This window comes from Brienomyrus brachyistius, chromosome 4 (assembly GCF_023856365.1).
Source record: "Brienomyrus brachyistius isolate T26 chromosome 4, BBRACH_0.4, whole genome shotgun sequence".
NCBI lineage: Eukaryota > Metazoa > Chordata > Actinopteri > Osteoglossiformes > Mormyridae > Brienomyrus > Brienomyrus brachyistius.
Window position 1 is genome coordinate 10153492 of NC_064536.1, and position 24214 is coordinate 10177705.

General features: G+C 45.8%; 2 protein-coding genes and 1 long non-coding RNA gene across 9 annotated transcripts in view; 2 read left to right on the plus strand and 1 right to left on the minus strand.

Annotated features, from left to right (window-relative positions):
• LOC125740250 (tripartite motif-containing protein 16-like) overlaps positions 1-24214 on the plus strand; it is a 91007-nt gene that overhangs the window by 32401 nt on the left and 34392 nt on the right. The gene's annotated exons all lie outside the window — the stretch shown is intronic.
• LOC125740248 (tripartite motif-containing protein 16-like) overlaps positions 1-24214 on the plus strand; it is a 65347-nt gene that overhangs the window by 910 nt on the left and 40223 nt on the right. Inside the window, exons 2-7 of one of the 7 annotated variants that reach the window (XR_007397480.1) lie at positions 4067-4162; positions 4731-4964; positions 5136-5295; positions 5781-5840; positions 13707-14847; positions 15217-15390. The exons of 1 other annotated variant lie outside the window; for it this stretch is intronic. Coding sequence is in view for 5 of the 6 variants with exons in the window: in XM_049011156.1 (XP_048867113.1) it covers positions 4067-4162; positions 4731-4964; positions 5136-5295; positions 5781-5840 (550 nt within the window). In the remaining variant the exon portion in view is untranslated. The remainder of the gene's footprint in view (positions 1-4066; positions 4163-4730; positions 4965-5135; positions 5296-5780; positions 5841-13706; positions 14848-15216; positions 15391-24214) is intronic. 5 more of the 7 variants (XM_049011156.1, XM_049011154.1, XM_049011151.1 and 2 more) reach the window with 5 other exon arrangements.
• LOC125740254 (uncharacterized) lies at positions 8801-23255 on the minus strand. Its single transcript, XR_007397484.1, has 4 exons — positions 23178-23255; positions 13701-13756; positions 13365-13419; positions 8801-9252 (listed from the first exon to the last, which is right to left on the minus strand). It is a non-coding gene; the product is annotated as an uncharacterized LOC125740254 (long non-coding RNA).

A 24214-nucleotide genomic window follows, 5' to 3' on the forward strand; every position in this document is an offset into this window, starting at 1 on the left:
TATGTGTCACATCTGTCTCTTTGCTAGTTTGATTGTTTGTTGTATCTAAATGCTTGTCCTCCTATTTATTGTTTATCCATTGTTTGTGTGTTGGTGGTGAAATGTTAGGTCATTGTCTTTATTTGCAGCCTGTTTCTCTACCTGGTTGTTTTTCCTGGTTTTCTTCCTTTAGTTGCCCATAGTGATGGAAAAACAAAGCTTTCCGAAGCAAGTCTGGCGAAAAATGGTTCAGTACTCGAAGCTTTTCTAAATGGTGAACATTAATGATACTAGGTGGTCAAATATGTAAATAGCAGCTCATTTTGACTGAGTGTCGTGCATCAGAATATATACAAATAGGCAAACATTCAAGTGGTCTGTAGTGCTTTATGAACGTGAATGTACTGGTTAAGTTGGCCAGTACAATGTCTTGTGGATTGGGCAACCTTTGAATTAACTGGGAAGGAGTGCATTTGTAACTCAAGAAGGGGACTAAAGATTTTTGTAAAGTAACAGTATTTGTTGGTTTTTTTTATTCACAACTTCTCCCATTTTAGAGAATACCCACTAATGTGGAACGGAGGTCGCTGGAGAGCATAAACTGTATTGCAAGTTCATATAAGTGTGGATATACAACACAATCCCAGAACTGCAAAGGGTCTTCAGAATGCAGTATATTTGGGTCACTGACGTGCCGAACCTCCACAGTAGCATCTGCTGTCGAACTCTTGACACGTCTGCTCTCCCTCCATCACTGTCCAGAAGATCCCGCAGACCTGGAACTAAAATGACAAAGCATGAGTCATTATATACACTATGCATTTTGTACTGTGCAATAATAATTGTACCTCCAAATTCAGTGTAATTGAACATTCAGATTAAAATGTGAAAGGTTGCAGTACTGGTGTGCATTGCAGTACCAGATGAAGTTCCTCCAGGCTCTGGTTCTGGTGGCTGGATGCATGTTGGTGTGGATGGGTTCTACTGGGCCTCCTGTAATCTAATGCTGGACACACACTCTGCTATAAGGTGTTTCACAGCAGCCTGAGCATTAGATTGGCTACAGAAACCTGCAGGTTTATATCCTGGACCCAGCAGTGTGGCCAGTGTCATTATGCTATGTGAGCTCTGTCTTCAGAGTGACCAATGCAGCTCCAACTGGCTCTCCTTGATCATGTGATCATCGCAGCATTGAATAGGTGATATTCCAGTTGGTTTACACTTCTGTAATTATTCTCAGAGTGGGTCTGCCCATCTGCTGCTGGATTTCACAAAGCCTTTCTCTAGCAGTTTACTGGTTCTGAAGTAGGTCACACAGAATTTGTCTTACCTTGGATCTGATATTATTGGGTCCTTGTGTCTGATCCATAGCCAAACTCAGTGCATGTACAATGCAGGTTGTGTGTCTGACACAGACAATCACATTTTGTGCAGCGTCAGTGTGAGCCATCGGACTTTATTCTGTATTCCCCACTCCTCCATCAGGCTGCCTCGACTGCAGCCTTGTTTTCTGCAGAATGAGACTCTGGGAATTTTCCTGCTCCCAGTAATACGGTCGACAACTCAGTCTTATCATTTATAAAATGGCATTTGACTGCTAAATAAGCTTCCATATGTATGAATGTCCACTTGTCAGATGTTAGTCTTACTGCTTTGGCATTTCTCACCTCTTCCTTTGCTTTCTCTTATTCTATCTTAAATGTTTCTGTCACCAAACCCTTTCATGTTTGCCTGGATGGGAGAATGTAGGTTGGATCCAGGATACCCACTAACTCCCTAAATCCGGTGTTATCCACTATGGTGAAGGGTTGTGCATATTGACCAAAGGCTCATCAATCATTTGTTTCTTGGTCTCTATACTGGGAAAATTATACAGATTATTGGGTAATACCCTCACCCAAATCTGAACCTTGGACACAATAATGACTAATTATCATTATTATTATCCATCCATCCATCCATCCATCTATTTTCCTAACCGCTTATCCTTCTGGGTCGTGGGGCTCAAGGGCCCATGGACATATGACTGTTCTGCTGAGGCGGGGGCTCAAACCAGCGATCTTCCAGTCATGGGCACAGATATTTAGGCCTCTGAGCCACTCACCGCCCCCTTTATTATTATTATTATTATTATTATTATTATTATTATCCATCCATCCATTTTCCAAACCGCTTATCCTATTGGGTCGCGGGGGGTCCGGAGCAATGGGCACGAGGCTGGGAACAACCCAGGATGGGGGGCCAGCCCATCGTAGGGCACACTCACACACCATTCACTCTCACATGCAGTCCTACGGGCTGTGGGGGGAAACCGGAGTACCCGGAGGAAACCCCACGACGACATGGGGAGAACATGCAAACTCCACACCCATGTGACCCAGGCGGAGATTCGAACCCGGGTCCCAGAGGTGTGAGGCAACAGTGCACCACCATGCCGCCCCTTATCCATCCATCCATCCATTTTCCAAACCGCTTATCCTATTGGGTCGCGGGGGGTCCGGGGCCTATCCCGGAATCAATGGGCACGAGGCAGGGAACAACCCAGGATGGGGGGCCAGCCCATCGCAGGGCACACTCACACACCATTCACTCACACATGCACACCTATGGGCAATTCAGCAACTCCAATTAGCCTCAGCATGTTTTTGGACTGTGGGGGGAAACCGGAGTACCCGGAGGAAACCCCACGACGACATGGGGAGAACATGCAAACTCCACACCCATGTGACCCAGGCGGAGATTCGAACCCGGGTCCCAGAGGTGTGAGGCAATAGTGCACCACCATGCCGCCCCTTATTATTATTATTATTATTATTATTATTGGTGTAGTCATTAGCACTGTTGTCTCACGCCTCTGGGACCCGGGTTCGAGTCTCTGCCTGGATCACACGTGTGTGGAGTTTGCATGTTCTCCCCATGTCGTCGTGGGGTTTCCCCCCACAGTCCAAAAACATGCTGAGGCTAATTGGACTTGCTAAATTGCCCGTAGGAGTGCATGTGTGAGTGCATGGTGTGTGAATGTGCCCTGTCATGGGCTGGCCCCCCATCCTGGGTTGTTCCCTGCCTTGTGCCCATTGCTTCCAGGATAGGCTCCGGACCCCCTGCGACCCAGTAGGATAAGTGGTTTGGAAAATGGATGGATGGATGGTGTCAAGCTTAACATCACTAGCTGCCCCATTCCCTCTGTTAGTCTACGTGTCATTTTCTTAGCTACTTTTTCCCTGGTGAGTTTTGACCCCTTATTGTTCCTTTATTGTGTGTCTTTCCAGTTTGGTTCAGTCTCCTTAATTCCCTTTGTCTTGGAGCTTTTAAGTGCATCGTCACCTTGTTTCCCTGCCTGCACCAGGCTGCGCCCCAACATGCACATTAAATATATGATCTGTGCAAATTCTGAAGCATCTTTAATAAATCCCATTTTACACATTTTCCTTTCTGAATTTGCATGGAGCATCAACGATGCAGACTTTGACACAGTTTACATATGAATGGGTCACAACAGTCCAATATTAAACCAACTTCCGAGCAGATTCAAAGTTTTTAGTGTCGCAGGAGAAAAGATGCATTATTGTTGTTCACAGTGCAGTTTACTACACAGTGGCCCATTCTCAACTGATATGCGATCTGACATCAATCTAATAGGACGTCAGTTGAGTAGCCGGTTCTGCAGTGCAGCCCAGGACACATTCGCCTTCACATTGCTATAAGAATGTGGCCATATGCAGCTCAGACCACCTCCCAATGTGGGTTGAGTGATCGGATCTCAATGCATCTTCAATGCATCCTGGGTAATTAGCGCTGTCCACTTGTGATTGGATCACCCAGGATGCATGTTAATACCAGGTGTAAACAGGACCAAAGGGTCTATGTCCAATGTATCCTAACTACAGTCAATAAATCATTTACTGTATGAATATCCATCCATCCGTCTCCTATCCGGTAATCCAGGTCAGGGTCAGGGGGAGTGCCTGGAGCCTTTCCCAGGCAGCATAGGGCCCAAGGCTGGGGTCCACCCTGGGCAGGATGATTAATGAATGTGATCTCAGCTAATGAAACAAACTTGCTTTGGCATCTTTTTTCTTATCTGTAGAAACAAATGGGTGAAACACAGAGGGAATTTCAGCAGAGAATTCAGATGAGAGAGAAGGAGCTGCAGGAGCTGAGAGAGGCTGTGGCCTCATTCACAGTGAGTATGAACCTGAGGAGAAGATAACAGCTGGCTTGTGATCATATTGAATCTTCTCTCAGATTCAACAGATTGCAGATTTACAGACTTGTGCGGATTAACCAAATTAATGCTGCTGTGGGTTATTCTGGGTCAGTGGGATAAAGTTGCTAGATTACAGAGTTTAACCAAGTGTTGCAGCAGTAGTAGCTTATTTATTTAAAAAAAATACCATAAATGGCCCATTTGAGAAAAATGCAACTTTTCACAACCCAGCGTAATGCAAATAAACATAGAAAAGGTCACCTATTAAACTGAGACCTAATGGTGACAACCAACCTGCCCCATACAGCCACCAGTCTCTGCCAAATCCCTGCAGCTGACAGTGTTTGAGCTTAATGAGTGATCATTTCCAATCAGTGCTGGCTGGGTTTCAGTACCCGAGGCATCCAGCATGTTGATGCTCCAAACCCCAGCCCTGTGCTGTTTTTATACCTCCTGTCAGCTCACATCTCTATTGTACAATGAGGCTCTCTGGAGTCTCAAAAGGGGCCAATTTACTGTCCTCTGCTCCCTGTGTCACCAACAGAGCTCAGCACAGTCAGCAGTGGAGGACAGCGAGAGGATCTTCACTGAGATGATCCGCTCCATTGAGAGAAGACGCTCTGAGGTGACAAAGCTGATCAGAGATCAGGAGAAGGCTGTAATGAGTCAGGCTGAAGGAGACATGAAGAGACTGAAGCAGGAGATCGATGAACTGAAGAGGAGACACTCTGAGCTGGAGCAGCTTTCACACACAGAGGATCACATCCATTTCCTCCAGGTAACAGAACAGCTACTTTGGCAATAAGGAAACCAGAGTATTCAAATGGATGCATATTGTCATTTGTATTTCAACTAGTCTGTCATTTGTCAGGTGTTAAAAGTTCTGTTAATTAGATTGCAATACACATTTGTGTTGATGAAGCTGTTTAATCAGACTGTGTGTCTGTAGAGGCGCCAGGCTCTTCCTGTCACTCCTGAAGCTGGATTTGGACCCAGAATCTCTGTCAGTCCAAGATCTGATTTTGGGAATTTGAGGAAGGCGGTTTCTGAGCTGAAAGATCAACTGGAGAATGTTTGCAGAATGAAAATGGCAGAGATTCATCACCCAGGTTAATACATTTTCTGGTCTATTCATATTAATATAGACCAGGGCTGGCCAATCAGGGCTGTCTGTGGCGTTTTGCTGGATTACTAATTAGATGACTGATTGGCTGAAGGGTCTCACTCCTGGGGTTGAACAGCAGACCCCGATGTAGACCATGCAGAGAGAGTATGCAGTGCAGTCAGCCTCACATATGTGTGACCAAGTCAGTTTGTTTTCAATAAGTTTAAATCTTTGTGATACTTGGTGAAAGAGCTTCACATTCTACTGGCTGCAAAACCCAGATCACATGAAACATGTTTCTACAATATTATAGAAACCAAAAATCTGTATTATGTGTAACTTACCATGATTTGCAGTTTGTTGAAATGCCTGTTATTGTCCCTCATAATGATAATACCCCACTGCTGTTATCTCCACAGTGAGTGAAGTCCATCTCCCACAAGTAAAAACCTTTTACTCACATCCCTGTTTCTCTCTGTCTCCTTCTAGTTACCAAAGACACTGTCGTACCAGTATTAGTGCCCAGGACCAGAGCAGAATTCTTACAATGTGAGTCTGTTCACACACACGCTTCTCTCTCCCTGTATGAGGTGGAGTGTGTTTTATTGTGTTTTATTGTGTTTTATTGTGTTTTATTGTGTTTCATTTTCTTCTGCTAGTGGAGCTTCTCTTTCTTTCTCCCGCTGCCTCCTGGTCTTTCACATTTACATGAGCTTTTTATCTCAGTGGACTTTGAATCCAATTGCAAAGTAAGGCAAGTTTATTCAGGGTGCTTTTCCACTGCACCAGATACGGTATTTTTGGTTCTTTCCCTTTTCCACTAACTTCTATTCAAATACCAATAGCAGAAGTTCCAATACCAAAAGTATCATTGTATTGTGATCGCTGGGTAGATGGGCAGGCAGGCAGAGGGTAAGGATGAGGCTGGCAGGCAGCGGGTAAGGGCGAGGCTGGCAGGCAGGCAGCGGGTAAGGGCGAGGCTGGCAGGCAGCGGGTAAGGGCGAGGCCGGCAGGTAGCGGGTAAGGACAAGGCTAGTAAGCAGCGGGTAAGAACGAGGCTGGCAGGCAGCGCGTAAGGGCGAGGCTGGCAGGCAGCGGGTAAGGACGAGGCTGGCAGGTAGCGGGTAAGGACGAGGCTGGCAGGCAGCGGGTAAGGACGAGGCTGGCAGGCAGCGGGTAAGGACGAGGCTGGCAGGCAGCGGGTAAGGACGAGGCCGGCAGGCAGCGGGTAAGGACGAGGCTGGCAGGTCGCGGGTAAGGACGAGGCTGGCAGGCAGCGGGTAAGGACAAGGCTAGTATGCAGCGGGTAAGAACGAGGCTGGCAGGCAGCGCGTAAGGGCGAGGCTGGCAGGCAGCGGGTAAGGACGAGGCTGGCAGGCAGCGGGTAAGGACGAGGCTGGCAGGTAGCAGGTAAGGACGAGGCTGGCAGGCAGCGGGTAAGGACAAGGCTAGTAGGCAGCGGGTAAGAACGAGGCTGGCAGGCAGCGCGTAAGGGCGAGGCTGGCAGGCAGCGGGTAAGGACGAGGCTGGCAGGCAGCGGGTAAGGACGAGGCTGGCAGGCAGCGGGTAAAGACGAGGCTGGCAGGCAAGGGTGCAGGTTATGTGGTTTTATTGAAGGGAATGGAAAGACAGGGCAGACGGCGACAAACTAACATTAATGACAGACCTGGGGAAACTGACTTGAACGCGGACTGACATACACAAGGCAAGCCGAAAATAACAGGAAACAGGTGATCAGAATCGCGGAAGCACACGTGGGTGGTTAGGGGGTGTGGCACACACGAGGACTGGACACGCAGGTCATGACACATTGCAGCTGCTGTACTTTTTCGGTACTTCGGAACTTTGGTGTGGGACTTACAAACACGTTCATTGTCAGTTTAAAAGACAATTTTAAAAAGTCTAAAAGCCCAAAAAACAAATAAACAGTTAACTAAAAAGAAGTGACATTATAGAAGCAGCGTATGACGAAACTCCTGCTAATTTAATTTATTGAAAAGCTGCAGCAAACAGTAACGTTTTAAGCCCTGATTATAATGAGCTGACAGTGTTAGCAGACCTCAGGTCTCCAGGAAGCTTGTTCCACAGACAGGGAGCATAGAGACTAAAAGCTGCTTCGGCCTGCTTGGTCTTCATTCTGGGTGTCACGACTTGGGGAGACACAGAGCGAGGAAACTGGAACTGGAGTCTAGAATCTGGGAACGTACCCGCAACGCGAATGACAGGACTGGGGAAACTTACTCGAACGTGAGGACTGAAATACACAGGACTAATCACAACAGCAAGAAACAGCTGATGAACACGGGGAATCCACGCGGGGTAGATGGCCGACGAGAGGGTAGGACGAGCCGGGCATGACACTGGGAACACTGAGTAAACCTTTGCCAGATGACTTTGGGGGTCTGGATGCTTCACAACGTTCAAGGAAATTAGTGCCATTTAGTGCCTTGTAGACAAGAAATAATATTTAAAAACCAATCCTGTGATGCCCAGGAAACCAGTGCAGTGACTAAGGACCTGTGTGATATGCTCCACTTCCTTGGTGTTAGTGAGGACTCTGGTGGCAGCATTCTGGATGAGCTGCAGCTGTCTGACTGATTTATTACCAAGACCTGCAAAGACACCATTTCAATAGACTAGCCTGCTGGAAATAAACACATGAACAAGCTTTTCCGTATCTGGTTTAGAGAGAAATCCTTCTCTTTATCCTTCTGTGTTTCCACCAGTTTAAAAAATGAACATAAGTGACAGTGAGAGTAAAGGTTCATATGTATTCCGTTTTGTTGGATTTATTCTTATCTCTTCTGGAATATAGGTTTTTATAAGCTGCTAAACTGAAAAAAATATTTTCAAAGTATGACCCATTTCACTCTGTCTCTTATTGCACTCTGTATTTTATTTATTAGACCTGCGGCATGGTTTTCATTTACAATGCAAAGTTACTCCGATAATAAGCTGGCTAGTTGTTTTACTGCTGGCACCGGAAATATTAGACAAAACTATATTGGTTAATGACTGAATTATCCAGCTATGCGGACGGTTTGGACACGATGGCCCCTCCCACTTGCACTGATATTATTAGAACTATTTTTTTTTTTTTTTGTGGTGGCCTGTAGCCTTGTGCCTTTGACCGAATGAAAGCCATAATATATCAGAGTATCTTCTCATATGTCAAGGCTTAATTATACTGCACTCAAAGCATTCTAAACACAGCTATAAATATTTATAAAAAAGTGTGGCCTAGCGATCTACAATACCCCTTTTTTCCCTATGAGTAGCCGACTACGCCACCCCAGGGACACCGCCCTGGGGACCCTAACACCCCAACCCTCAAAACAGCACACAGGTTCGAATCACCGGAAAGGGCCAGAGACGCGAGCCAGTAAAAGTTATTTGTTTTATTACATTCAATGCAAAGGTTCAGTAGTCCACACCATAAATCTAAAACCCCGTAGGCACCCAATCCCTGCCATCGACCCCGCACACAGCGTAATACACCAAGACCGGTGACTTTACAGCACACGCACACAGGTGACGTCCACCATACACCAGGCGGGTGCTGCGCAAGGCTACTAGCCATGGAACACAGATGAGGGAACAAAACACCAGGTTATTAGGGTACCGCCGCTTTCCATTACCCCGCTAGGCCTGCTTAACCGCCCCCAAGATAAATACAAAATCACAATCAAAATAAATTAACAAACCAAACCAAACACAAATAATTAATACATGCAATAAAATAAAGCATACCAAACAACCAAAATACAAAATCTTGAGGCAGTATATGCATAGACTAGATGCCGCAATCGGCAGCGGAATAGCAGCACTCCGAGCAACTCCTGGCACCACAGTCCCACTCTGGCCACCCCCACGAATCCACGTTCTCCACAGGATGCACAGATGTCGATCACTGGTAACCAGACAGACAAAACAGCGGCGAGGTCCACGTTCCCCAGTAAACCTGCAATATATTAAAATACTTACAGGCCACGCTAACAACTAAATACCCCGCTAATCTCCCCGATATACCTACCACCAACCGGAAGACTTATACCACTGCTGGGGCTGCCTTCACCACCTCCCCAACAGCAACAGGACGCAACTCCCCAGCGGCATGCATTTCCCCAACCATGCGATCAGTATACCGCACCCAATGGCTAAGGGATGGTTACGGAAACCAATTAACCCCCTGCCCACTCACAGCACAGCTGCTACTTCCACCGCCAGCAACAGGAACTGCGTCAGCACCATACCTAACCGAATCCACCCTCTATATAGCGCTAAGCCCCACCCAAAACACAGGGGAACCAATAGGGCAAAGGGATCAATTTTCCCCACTTGGCTACAAAAGCATAGCACATTATAGCCATGATTATAACGCTTTATGAATGCTTTATGACACACTCATCTATAAGGCACTATAGATACCTTCATAATGCAATACAAAGCATCCTTAATGCTTATACTGACCATTATAATGCATTTGGACTGTGGGGGCAAACCGGAGTACCCGGAGGAAACCCCACGACGACATGGGGAGAACATGCAATCTTTGTCATCGTCTACTGGATATAACATATCTTCATACTGGAAATTAAACAGTTCAATTTTGAGAAATAAAGTAGCTATTTTAAATATATAATAATTAACTGACTTACACTGGAACCGACCCAATACAGAAAAAAGTATTGCAATAATAACATGATGTAACAAAATTTGTCAGAAGGTTTAGTAGTGACTTGGCTCGAATCGGAAGAGATGAAGAAAACAAAATTATAAATGAGATTTACTGCTTTAACCTGCAAACCAGTCAGTCGTCTGACTGATACAGAAAATAATGTAGGAGGTGACTTACAGAATAAATTGGATGATTATATATAAACATAAGGCAGAAGGAGCCTTTGTTAGATTGTGGCAAAAATGGCTTGAACAAGGTGAGCAGAACACAGCCTATTTCTTTAGGCTAGAAAGACAGCAAGTCAGGAACAACTGCATTATGCGGGCGAGGATTTATGGAAATATTGCAGATGACATCAAGAAAATAGCCAAATTCTGCACTGAGTACTTTAGTAATTTGTATGTCATTACTCTTGATCGAAGATTTTTTCTTCTCAAACATCACGGGAATAACTGATGCGGATCGTGAACTTTGTGACGTCCCAATTGGTTTAACTGAGATGTCTGCTGCAATAAATTGCTTAAAAAATAATAAATCGCCGGGAACAGATAGTCTAATCCAGAGTCTTTTTTCATCATTGCTGGAGATTTCAATCAGGCAAATATGAAGCCAGTTTTCCCCAAATTCTTCCAATATATGAACATCCCAGCTAAAGGGAGAATCTGTCTGGACAATGTTTACACAAACGTTTGTGAGGCCTACAAGGCCCTTCCCCCCCCACCTCGGCTACTCAGACCTTGTCACTGTGTTCATGGTTCCTGTGTATAAATCCCTGCTGAAGCACAACAAACCAGTCAGTAAGAGTGTGGCCAGCTGGTGCCGTCTCAGCTCTCCAAGGCTGCTTTGGATCTACTGACTGGGACATTTTTAAGGAGGCTGCTATAAATGGTGACGCCATCAACCTGGAGGAGTATATAAACTCTGTGATCGATGACCACGACAGCTCACCAAAGGCCCTGGGTGATGAGGGAAGTGCTCACACAGCTAAGAATCAGAAATGCAGCTTTCAGATCTAAAGACAAGGCTGCCCTCAGGACGCCCAGAGACAACCTGTCCCGAGCTATGAGGATAGCCAATCAGGCACATGCACAGAGGATCAGTGAACACTTTAAATGCACTAAAGACACACACCGCATATGGCAGGGCATTCAGCCAATCACGATCTACGGGCCCAACCCACACATCAGTGGCGGTGATGTCTCCCTTCCAGAAAAGCTAAACAACTTTTTTGAAGACTGAATAAGGAGCCGACACCCCCCCCCCCCTTCCCTCGGTGACCAGGTACTCTGTCTGTCCACAGCTGATGTAAAGTACTGTATCCAGAGTGAACCCACGCAAGGCTGCAGGATCAGACAACATACTTGGCTGAGTGCTGAGAGAATGCACTGACCACCTGGCTGGTGTCCTCACAGAATGCACCTCTTTAAGCCAGTTGTCTATCCCAGCATGCTTCAAATTAACCACCATCATCCCAGTACTGAAGAAGCCATCAGTGACAGGCCTGAATGACTACTGCCCAGTAGGACTCATGTCAATCATCATGAAGTGCTTGGAAAGGCTGGTCATTGCAGTAATACATAAAGACCAATCTTCCTACCTCCCTAGACCCTCTCCAATCTGCATACTGGTCCAACAGGTCTACTGAGGACACTGTAGCCTCTGCCCGTCACCTTTCCCTGACATATCTGCGTAAGAGAGTCACAGATGTCAGGATGTTATCCATAGACTTCAGCTCTACCTTCAATATGTCCCTCAAAAACTGAGGGGGTTAAGCTTGAACACCACTCTCTGCGGCTGGATCTTGGATTTCCTGACAGAGACGCCCCAGTCAGTATGTATGGGCTGCAACACGTCCAACACCATCATCATCAAGTTTGTGGATGATACAACTGTGGTGAGACTGATAAACAGAGAAGATGAATCAGCATACAGAGAAGAGGTGGAAAGTCTGTCCACAAGGTGCAGAGACAACAATCTATCTGTCAACGTTGACAAGGAAAAGGAGATGATTGTGGACTTCAGAAGGACACATCCTGCCCACACCCCACTCAGCATCAACGGTACTGCTGTAGAGATTGTAAGGAAAACCAAGTTCCTTGGTGTGGACATAACTTAGGAACTTACATGGACAAAAAAACACTGCATCCTTATTCAAGAAAGCCCAGCAAAGACTAAACGTCCTGAGGCGCTGAAATAAGCAAACCTTCCTCTCCCATCCTCACCATGTTCTATAGAGGCACCATCAGCAGTGTTCTGACTAACTGCATCACCATCTGGTATGGCAGCTGCAACAAATCTGACCACAAGTGCCTGCAGAGAGTAGTGAAGACAGCAAAGAACATTATGGGATGCCTCTCCCTTCCCTACAAGCCGCTTTTTGCAAACGCAGTGTCCGCAAGGCCTGCAGCATTGTGCAGGACCCATCACATCCCTCACATGGTCATTCCACACTCCAGCCACCTGAGGGAAGATACTGCAGCATCAGAGCCGGGTCTGCCAGGCTGCGTGGCAGTTTTTACCCCCGGGCTGTCAGGCTCCTCAACACCATGCTGCCCCCCAGGATCCCTCACTCTGTCTCCTCACTGCCTCAACCCCCCCTTACCCCACAACTAAAGGCCACAGACCGACCCTTAAGCGCTGCACTGCACTTAACACTTTGTCACTCTGACATGGGGGCAATAATAAGAATCCCCATTATTCTCTGTCTGCTCCATCATTCTGCTTCTATTCCTATTTTCGGTAGTTAGAAATATTAGACGTGTTACTGCTGTTACTACTATTATCATACACTGTTTTGCACTGTGAACTCAGGCTGTTACAGTGTACATGATGGTGAATTCAGGTCTAACTGACTACAGAAAAAACATCATATATTTAATATAGTTCTAACAATATTGCGCATTACCCAATAGTGCACATTACCCAATATTGCACATCTACTCCTCTTCCTCAGTTGCACTGTCCTGTAAGTCCTTTGTACATTGTCTTGTCTTGTTTTCTATATTGGACTAAGTTTATGTTTACACTGTGGGCCCTGAGCTTTGCCATTTCATCTCTCTCTATACTTATATATGGTGCAGATGACAATAAAGTTCAATTTAACTTTGATCTCGGAGTCTTGATCACAGTGCAGCAATTTGGAAAAAGAGGGAACTGAGCTGGAAGGTGAAGCTTTTAATTTACCAGTTGATCTACGTTCCTACCCTCACCTACGGTCATGAGCTCTGGGTGATGACCGAATAAATGAGATTGCGAATACAAGCAGCAGAAATGAGTTTCTTCAGCAGGGTGTCTGGGCTCAGCCTTAGAGAGGGTGAGGAGCTCAGACATCCGGGCTCAGAGTAGAGCCTCTGCTTCTCCGCATTGAAAGGAGTCAGTTGATGGTTCTAGGATACCTCTTGGACGGCTCCCTGGGGAGGTGTTTCAGGGCATGTCCAACCGGAAGGAGGCCTGGGGGCAGACCCAGAGATTATATATAATATTATAATCTCTATATATTATTATATATATATATACCCTGAGAGATTATATATAATATATACTACATTATATATAGATTATATGTTATATATTAGATAAGTGGCAGAAAATCGATGGATGAATGGAACTGTATTAAAAAATAACGCTGCTTATGAAAGTAGGCAAGTAAGAATTTCAGGTTAGAATTTCATTGTACCTTATACACGACATTTATCAATCGCTATCAATCGATTAATCGCTCTTCCTCTTACCTACAGACTCCTGCCAGCCGACGCTGGACCCCAACACAGCATACAGAGTACTGTCTCTGTCAGAGGGGAACAGGAAGGTGACATTAGGGGCAAAGCAGCCATATCCTGATCATCCAGAGAGATTTGACTGCTACCCCCAAGTTCTGTGCAGAGAGAGTCTGACTGGTTGCTGTTACTGGGAGGCTAAGTGGAGTGGAGATGAAGCCCGGATAGGAGTGACTTATAAAGGAATCAGGAGGAAAGGAGGGAGGGCTGACTGTCTGCTTGGAGCCAATTACAAGTCATGGATGCTGTTCTGCTCACCTGACAGATACTCTGTCTGTCACAATAATGACGAGATTGTCATGCCCATAAAGCCCTCAGGCTCCCGCAGAGTAGGAGTGTATCTGGACCGGGCGGCTGGTACTCTGTCCTTCTACAGAGTCTCCTCTGATGGACTGACCCTCCTGTACAGCTTCACCTCCTCATTCACTGAACCCCTCTATCCTGGGTTTTATGTTCATACAAACTCCTCCCTGTGGATGTGCATGCTGGGATAGCTCACTGTGTGCTGGAGGAATCATTTTTACCTTATCAGAGTGTTACATGTCGCTGCTTCTCCGTGGAAAAAAGGTAAAATCTCTGTCTTTGTAACCAGTATAACCCTTTTTACTCTGTCTGAAGTGTGATGTATGCTAAAAAAATAAGTAATTGGGTTCTGTAAGCTGAACAAACATGCTAAATGACTGTTTTTCTCTGAGTTATGGTCTATGTTGTCTGTAAATGCACCAAAACTGCCGCAACAAATTCATAGTACATGCAGTTGTACCAATATAGTAAATTCTGATTCTGAATAAAATAAAATGTAATGAAATCTAAGCCTGATGAGTGGGGGGAGCTTTTCCCCTCCCCTCTATATTTATATTTTATATTTCTGTCTATATATTGTATTTGCTACCTGTACACTGACAATAAAAGCTTCCTATTCTATCCCATTAATGTCCCGGTTCCGCGCTGCCCAGAACGTAACTGAGTAACAGACTTAATCCGCGCTCTCTGCTCACTGAGCGCAGCAGCCTGATATCGCAGCGGCGACGCTTTGGCCAGCAGGGGGCGGCAGACGGGAGACAGTTTATTAACACAAAACCTACAGTACAGCGGTCCTGAGGTAACTTCCATCCATCCATCCATTTTCCAAACCGCTTATCCTATTGGGTCGCGGGGGGTCCGGAGCCTATCCCGGAATCAATGGGCACGAGGCAGGGAACAACCCAGGATGGGGGGCCAGCCCATCGCAGGGCACACTCACACACCATTCACTCACACATGCACACCTACGGGCAATTCAGCAACTCCAATTAGCCTCAGCATGTTTGTGGACTGTGGGGGGAAACCGGAGTACCCGGAGGAAACCCCACGACGACACGGAGAGATCATGCAAACTCCGCACACATGTGACCCAGGCGGAGACTCGAACCCGGGTCCCAGAGGTGTGAGGCGACAGTGCTAACCACTGCACCACCATGCCGCCCCTGAGGTAACTTAGTAAAGATAATAATATAATCAAATTGATCATATATTAACTATCCATCCATCCATTTTCCAAACTGCTTGTCCTATTGGGTCGCGGTAAACATAACATAAAAGCTTAATAAATAACGTTAGTACAACAACAACAGAAAAGCACCTGACCATCAATGAAGTAGTGTAGGTGATTACCAATTATCTGAAAAAAAAACATAAATCCTGTTTCATTGGGAATCCTGAGATATATACAGTACTGTGCAAAAGTCTTAGGGAGTCATAGGAAATATTTAAAGCTATTTATCTGGGTAGTAAATGTATATTTTCTCAGTATGAAAAACAAAATTTAATATTAGAACATATGCAAATTATGAGTAAAACAAAAAAAAACTAAAATTAATTTCTTATGTTCTCAAAAAAGTTACTGATATCTTGTTGGATGGCTAGATGAACACCAATATGGTTCCTAAACCTCCTCAGGTTCACCTCGGCCATTTCATGTATTTTTTAAATTTCACCACCAGCTCACTTAATTGATTAATGGAACTAGTTTTGAAAAGTCACTGAGGTATTGATTAGCTATATGAGGTGTGCTAATGGTCATGTCAAAAAATACATGAGTATATTGAAAATACTGCCAATACTGGGATGACTTTAGGAGTGATTTTGAAATGGTTAAGGGCAAATAATAACAGACATAATAACATACGTTTAAATAAACATGGAGATCATTTAAAGTTTATGTAACTGCCTAAGACTTTTGCACAGTACTGTATATATATATATATATATATATATATATATATATATATATATATATATATATATATATATATATATATATATAGTCCTTTTTTTATTCCACACAGTTTAGGAATAAGATTCTCAGCCACAATATAACCCACAATACACTCACAGTGGCACTGCAGTAATGCAGCTATACCCCTGAACACAATGGGAAGGTGGATTCTTACTCCCTCTAGTGACGAGCTCCACATTCTGTGCTGCTGCCTCTGCTGGCCGCGTGTTTGTTTCTCTCCCCCCTGTCTAATTTAGACGTGGTGCACTTGTTCCTCTGGGGGTGGGTGTATAAGGTGGGTCCCCGGCTAAGGGGGGGGGAATCGATCCTGTGGCAGCCACCACGCCGGCTTCGGCTCTGCATCAGTGTTTCATTCTCCTTTTCTGTTCTGTTCTCTCCTGTTTGTGCTCTTTGTTAATAAATCACCCCTGACAATCCAACCATCTCGGGTCTGAGTCCGTTTATGCTGCGTCTGACAGCAGCCGGAACGAAACACAGAGACTGAAATGCATGAGGGTTTACAGCCTATATGCACAAGCATTTCTCTCACATCTGTGATACACTTACAGACGGTGACACACATGCAAACAGGGAAATTTATCCCTCTGGTGACGCAAACACAGACATTTTTGTCTCCAAAAGCATACAAATTATCACAGTTGTGCCCAGTTACTGTGACACACGTGTGACACGCATGTAAACTGTCCTTTCACAGTCACAGGACTGACTATCACTGTCATTCCTCTGGGCAAACCCCTAATCCTAACTAAGGTAACTATATCTTTTATCCAGCTCTAACATGAACCATAAGTAACCAAACAAAATATAAGACTAATTTGGCTAATTTCGTTGTTTGATTGCATTCATAGATTTTTATAAAATTGAAGATTATATTGTAGAGAGCTGAAAAATGTTCCCATAAGCCCAGGTTCCCAGGTTTTGAGACATTGTTGATATATTTGTTCTTCACAAATGCGGTAAATACAAACCCGTACACACACACACATTTACATACACACTCCCATGCACACAGACACACACACGCACACACACCCTGCTCTCCTCCCATGAAGCTCGGTGCTCTGAGTGGAGCGCCCTCTGCTGCCCACAGCTGTTTCTGCTCACATCCATTTAACATGGAAGCCATCTGCTTGTGTTGATGTTTCGCCTGATATTTCCTGCCAAACCTGCACATGGTTTTGTTGCCGTTTTTCACACATAAAACTGGGTCCTGCGGTGAGTCCTATATCATAAGGGTGTCTTTCCTAGAGACTGATCAAAAGAGATCAACTCAGGCAGGGAAAGCTGAGCTGCCCCTGTTATCTGGCCTGATTAACAACCTGAGAAACGTTTGATTTGAGTTTAACTCTAAGAGAGATTTACCAGCATGTCAGATTAATGGTGAGAACAGAACCAATAAATGACCAAAATTAAAACTCATAAGCCTGTGTGGAAGGTGCAGGAGCTGTTGGGCCATTTTAAACACAAGGTCAGCATGTTGGGGGAATGACATGCAGGCGTCCATAACTGTGCCCAGGTATTTAAATGCCTTCGCCTGCTCTGCCTACTGGCCCTTCAGATACTCCGGTTTCCTTCCACGGCCCAAAAAAGGTGAATTGAAGTTACCAGCTCGTTCAAAAGTATGACTGTGAGGGTGACTGTCATTATGAGTGGAACTGTCACTATGACTGTGACTGTGAGGGTGACTGTCACTATGAGTGGAACTGTCACTATGAGTATGACTGTCACTATGAGTGGAACTGTCACTATTAGTGTGACTGTCACTATGAGTGTGACTATGAGTGTGACTGTCACTATGAGCGTGACTGTCACTATGAGTGTGACAGTCACTATTAGTGTGACTGTCACTATGAGTGTGACTATGAGTGTGACTGTCACTATGAGTGTGACTGTCACTATGAGTGGAACTGTCACTATTAGTGTGACTGTCACTATGAGTGTGACTATGAGTGTGACTGTCACTATGAGCGTGACTGTCACTATGAGTGTGACAGTCACTATTAGTGTGACTGTCACTATGAGTGTGACTATGAGTGTGACTGTCACTATGAGCGTGACTGTCACTATAAGTGTGACTGTCACTATGAGTGTGACTATGAGTGTGACTGTCACTATGAGCGTGACTGTCACTATGAGTGTGACAGTCACTATTAGTGTGACTGTCACTATGAGTGTGACTATGAGTGTGACTGTCACTATGAGCGTGACTGTCACTATAAGTGTGACTGTCACTATGAGTGTGACTATGAGTGTGACTGTCACTATGAGCGTGACTGTCACTATGAGTGGAACTGTCACTATTAGTGTGACTGTCACTATGAGTGTGACTATGAGTGTGACTGTCACTATGAGTGTGACTGTCACTATGAGTGTGACAGTCACTATTAGTGTGACTGTTACTATGAGTGTGACTATGAGTGTGACTGTCACTATGAGCGTGACTGTCACTATGAGCGTGCCCCGGAATGGGTTGGCACCCCATGCTGGGCATCTTACAGGCTCCAGTCTCCCACAACCCTGAATAGGACACAGTATATGAAAATGCATGGAAAGAGAAATGATGTAGAAGACAAACTGGTAGGAGAGAGAAGTTATACTGAGAATGAATCTCTGTGTCCTTTTAGACTTTTATTAGTCTAAGACTGTTACGGGGACACAGGGAGAACATGCAAGCTGTACATGCAGAACCAGGAGTGGGAACCACACCCACAAGCCTGGAGGCGTGAAGTGAGAGCAGCTGGTCTGCAGTCCTGCAGGGAGCTGGAGCGCCATTTCTTTGGGACAGTGTGGAGCCGTCCTGCATTACTGCTTATCCTGTACAGGGGGGTGGGGAGCCTTGCTAATCCAAATATTGCACTGCATCTTGCTATCCCAATACTCTAGTGATCTTCATTGTGAATACAGTAATACAATAAATACAGTGTTAATTAACAGATGACACACTTATTCCACATTGATATACTGTTTATCCAACATGGGGTTAAAGAATTAAGGTCATGGTGGGAAAAACTATATAAACCCCTAGGATAAGGACCTCTTGGAAATAAGATAATTGAGTCAGGTATAGATTTGACCTGAAAGAACCACAGTGTGGTGGTTACACACCGTTCATCAAATGTTCAAGTGCACAATGACCAGATCCAAAGAGATGTAACACTGAGCAAGAGTGACGATTAGCCGCTTTCCTTAGCTCCATGTTTTGGACTGTGGGAGGATAACAGATACCAACAGAAACTCCACAAGGCTGCTGTACGTGATCCGTACTCGTTACCAAGTTACCAAATCTTTTTGTACCTCTGCTATGTTGCAACTATCTAGTTAACACCACACCGCAATACACACGTGAGCAGGTGTACCTGGACCTGCCTGTTTTATGCAATGAAGTAGAACACAGACCTGGGTTGATAGGTTTATTGTTTACTTGTTTTGCGCTTGAAATCTCTGTATGTGGTTAAACAGAAAAATGGCCAGTATTGGTGTCATATTTCAGGTTGCCAAGTGGAATATGGTTATTGGTGATTGATGAAGTTTTGTTTATTACTCTGGTGAGTATGGGAGGGTAAAGTCACTTGTCGAAGGACCTGAGCCCAGGTGGATACTGGGTAATGTAGTTTTGGGAGCCTTCTCCCTGGTAAAGGAAATTTCCTAAGGAAACGCTGACAGGGGAGTTTTGAATTTGTATTAAAGTATTTATTATTTAGGGGACTATTTATTGTGTAGTGTGATGCCAGGCGGACCGAGGCATCGCGGGAGCAGAGAAGGACAAGGAGACTTATTTGCCGGGGAAAACACGCCCTTTAATAGCAGTCCTTAGCTGGACTATAACAGGCATCAAACGAACACTAAACCAAATATACACAGCCGAAACGCAAAGGTGTCAGACACCGAACTGTAAGCTGCACACACAGTGGGAGAATTATACAGGCTAAGGACACGCGAGGATCGTACAGGGTACACACAAGATACGGGCAAACACAAGCGCGACAGTAGGGAAATGCAACCATTAACAACAACCACAGTACAACAACGGCTATTTACAAGTCCATGTGGGGCATGCTGGGCCATGCACCCTGCCGGTGCTACACTGCCCCCTCCTCAGAGGTCGACCGTCCCGGCGACCACCTCCCCCAGTCCCCACCTCAGTTCCCAAGCGAGTCCCAGGAGTCCGCTGGCAGCTGACAGTGCGTCGCCTCCAATGACGGGGCAGGTAACTCCCCGAGCTCAGGCGGGGCAGGTAACTCCCCGAGCACAAGCGGGGCAGGTAACTCCCCGAGCGCAGGCGGGGCAGGTAACTCCCCGAGCGCAGGCGGGGCAGGTAACTCCCCGAGCGCAGGCGGGGCAGGTAACTCCCCGAGCACAAGCGGGGCAGGTAACTCCCCGAGCGCAGGCGGGGCAGGTAACTCCCCGAGCACAGGCAGGGCAGGTAACTCCCCGAGCGCAGGCGGGGCAGGTAACTCCCCGAGCGCAGGCGGGGCAGGTAACTCCCCGAGCGCAGGCGGGGCTGGTAACTCCCCGAGCACAGGCGGAGCAGGTAACTCCCCGAGCACAGGCGGGGCAGGTAACTCCCTGAGCACAGGCGGGAGAGGTAACTCCCTGAGCACAAGCGGGGCAGGTAACTCCCCAAGCGCAGGCAGAGCAGGTAACTCCTCGAGCACAGGAGGGGCAGGTAACTCCCCAAGCTCAAGCGGGGCAGGTAACTCCTCGAGCACAGGCGGGGCAGGTAACTCTCCGAGCTCAAGCGGGGCAGGTAACTCCCCGAGCACAGGTGGGGCAGGTAACTCCCCGAGCACAGGCGGGGCAGGTAACTCCCCGAGCACAGGTGGGGTTAGCTGCTGGGCGTTGCTGGTGTATCAGATCCTCCCCAGCGCCGACCTTTCCTCTTCCGTGCCTTAAGGGGACCTAACACTGCTTCCAGGGGGTTCACCTGGCTGGGGTACCCTACACCCAATGACACCCACAGCCAGGCTCCCTTCTCTGGGGACAGCCAGCACACTGCTGGCAGTGCAGCCTCTTCCTGGCACTGACCCTTCTCTCTACCCCACTTAGAGGGGCCCTGATGTTGTGCGACAGACAGGTCCTGCCATGGGGCCTCCTGCATGCAGGGTCAGACGGCCCTGCATAGCTGCTCCTGCTCCTGCTCCAGGTGAATGGCCTCTCCCAGTGGTGCCGAATGGGCCTCCTTCTCTAACCGCTCGCGGATCTCCTGCATGTTCTGGGCCTCCACCTCTAGGTGCTTCTAGGCCAGCTGGCTTTACAAACTGCGACATGCCTCCTCTCGGCTGAGCAGCGCCGTCTCGCAGCCCCGTAATGCCGCCTCCGTATAGAGGTGTACTAGTTTATATAGTAGTAGGACTACAGTTCCCATGATGCTCTGTTCCCCACAGTGCTTTTGTGTCTTGTATGCAGTATCTTGCTTGTTGTACTAAACACGATCTAACTACGTACAGACGGAGTCCCTTGTGTTCATTATACATTGTGTCAAAAGTAATGAAGGGCAAGTCAGGATCAGGATTTTTAGGATCAGCTGCACGTTTCACCTGGCTGCGGAAGAGCGGCGATATGTGGAGCTGCGGGGGAGATCAGCTGGGAATATCGGCACGGACAACCAGGATGGATCGGTATAAATAAATAAATCCATCCATCCATTTTCCAAACCGCTTATTCTACTGGTTCGCGGGGGGTCCGGAGCCTATCCCGGAAGCAATGGGCATGAGGCAGGGAATAACCCAGGATGGGGGGCCAGCCCATCGCAGTAAATAAATAAATAAATAAATAAATGACCACTGCGTGCTAGCTACTTGTGGGTGAGCGTGACTAGTACACGGTCCCGAGTGTCACGTCAGCTGAGGGAGAAGTGCAGAGAGACGGCGCATCCAGAAATCTGCATCCTGAACTTGAAGAAACGAGGGATATAATACAGGGTGTCTGCACTGTAGTAAAAGGTAGTAAAACGTAGTAAATGGAATCAGACAAAATTAAGGCCCTTGAAAGGCATTAAAAGGTAGTAAATGGAATTTGACTTGGTAGTAAATTTTTCATCGTCCACCTCAATATATTATGAGTTTCCCATTTATCTACGTGTTTTAACTTCATCTAGATAAAAAGTATTTAATATACTCGCTAGTAGGACCTGAGTCAGAATTAATAGCCTATCAGCGTGACGCTGATGCCATTCCTCTGCCTTTTAAATCAGTTGAGTCAGGGTGATCTAACGTGTTGATATTAGCAGAGCCTCTGAAATTAGCTAGTAGCCACTTGGCGGTGAAATGGGGAAATGTAAGTTTTCTAATAGTTGGGTTGATAACCCAGGGGCGGCATGGTGGTGCAGTGGTTACCACTGTTGCCTCACACCTCTGGGACCCGGTTTTGAGTCTCTGCCAGGGTCGCATGTGTGCAGAGTTTGTATGTTCTACCTCTGTCGTGTCCTCCAGGTACTCCGGTTTCCCCCCACAGTCGAAAGACATGCTGAGTCTAATTGGAGTTGCTAAATTGCCTGTAGGTGTGCATGTGTGAGTGACTGGTGTGTGAGTGTGCCCTGCGATGTGCTGCCCCCCTGTCCTGGGTTGTTCCCTGCCTCGTGCCCATTGCTTCCGGAATACTCTCTGGACGCCCCACGACCCAGTAGGACTAGCGGTTAGAGATACATTGACACATAATATATAGAATGAAAATACTATAGAAAAGATTTACACTGTTATTTTTAAACACCACTATGACATTTATGGAAAATTATAACTGAAAAACTGGAAAATTATTGAAATGCAAAAATTCAAATTGTACAAATTACAATGTATATTTTTGCCTGTATTCCATTGTATTATATAGCTTTACACTCTACTACAAAATACTAACTATGCAAAAATTAATAAATCCCTACATTAATACCTTTCTTGATGAAAATAATGGAAATCACAAAATTATCCACTTGACTCTGTAGCAGATAGCAATTGGCTATTGGGGGGGGGGGGGGGGGGGGGGTGTCGCCCCCCTGCTTGGGCTGTCTCTCGGCATTGTTTTATCCATGAAATTGACAGCAAGATAAATCATTTAAATTGATTTTATTTAAACATTTTAGTTGTTATTAGATTTGTCTGTATTACATATTATTGTTACTGAAGGAAAAAAGTTATTCTGGTATTAAGGCAGAATCTTACCTGATAAAACAGCAATGACAGAAATGTAGAAGAATCCTACAATCATCTTTGCACCACACAGTGTTTCTCATCTGAAACAGTTCATAGCTTGTGACCTGATAGCTCAGTAACATGTGCTTTCTGGTGAATAACTCTGACTTCCTGTTGCACGACCACATCTCACACGGACCCTACATACTCATACAGACAGTTTTTACCGTCTTAAGAATGACAGTGGATGCTGTTATGCATTAATTTCAAACTATGAATTCCTGAGAGTGATTATATGCATACATGCAAAACATTTTAGCGAAGATACTGTAAAACGTTAACATATATGATCTGTTCTGTCTCTGCACTTCTATTCTCTGTTTCTCACATAATTAGTAAACAATTAAATAAAAATAATAATCAAAACAAAACAAAATCACATGTCTGTTAGACTCGTTCTCCACTCAACTTCTTATTGACTCCCCGGGAGTCCTGACAGAGCATATAACTGGTACAAAGATCACATCCTTGTCTTCGGGTGCCGTACAAGATCATTTTACAATAGTGATGCCTGTGTGTTCAGGGGCTGCATCAGCACTACAGCAATAACATTCTTGTCCCCCATTGAGTTGAGCCAGGTTTAAGCTCGGTGATACATTCCCAGGAAATACTCTAAGTACTACATTCTTGGATGTACAACAAAAAACAATATAAGTTGAGTGTGACGCTGAGTGCCCTCCATTTGTAAATGGTTTGTCTTGCAGTGGATGGATGGAGATGGAACCTTTTGCAGATGGACATCTAAGGTTTGATTTCTTTGCATGTGTGGGCTGCATGGGTTGTTATTGACATCTGGTGAAAATTAAATGTCAGTAGCACCTTTAGAAAAATGGTGACGTGTTCAATACTCATTTTCCCGCTGTATGAATAGCCCAGAATGTGCTGAAAGGAAAGATATACAGCTGACTCTTGTTGCTGACTCATGTACATATCATGCAATAAGCCTGAATCCCAAGGGATACTAAAACACTCCCCAAGCACAGGCGGGGCAGGTAACTCCCCGAGCA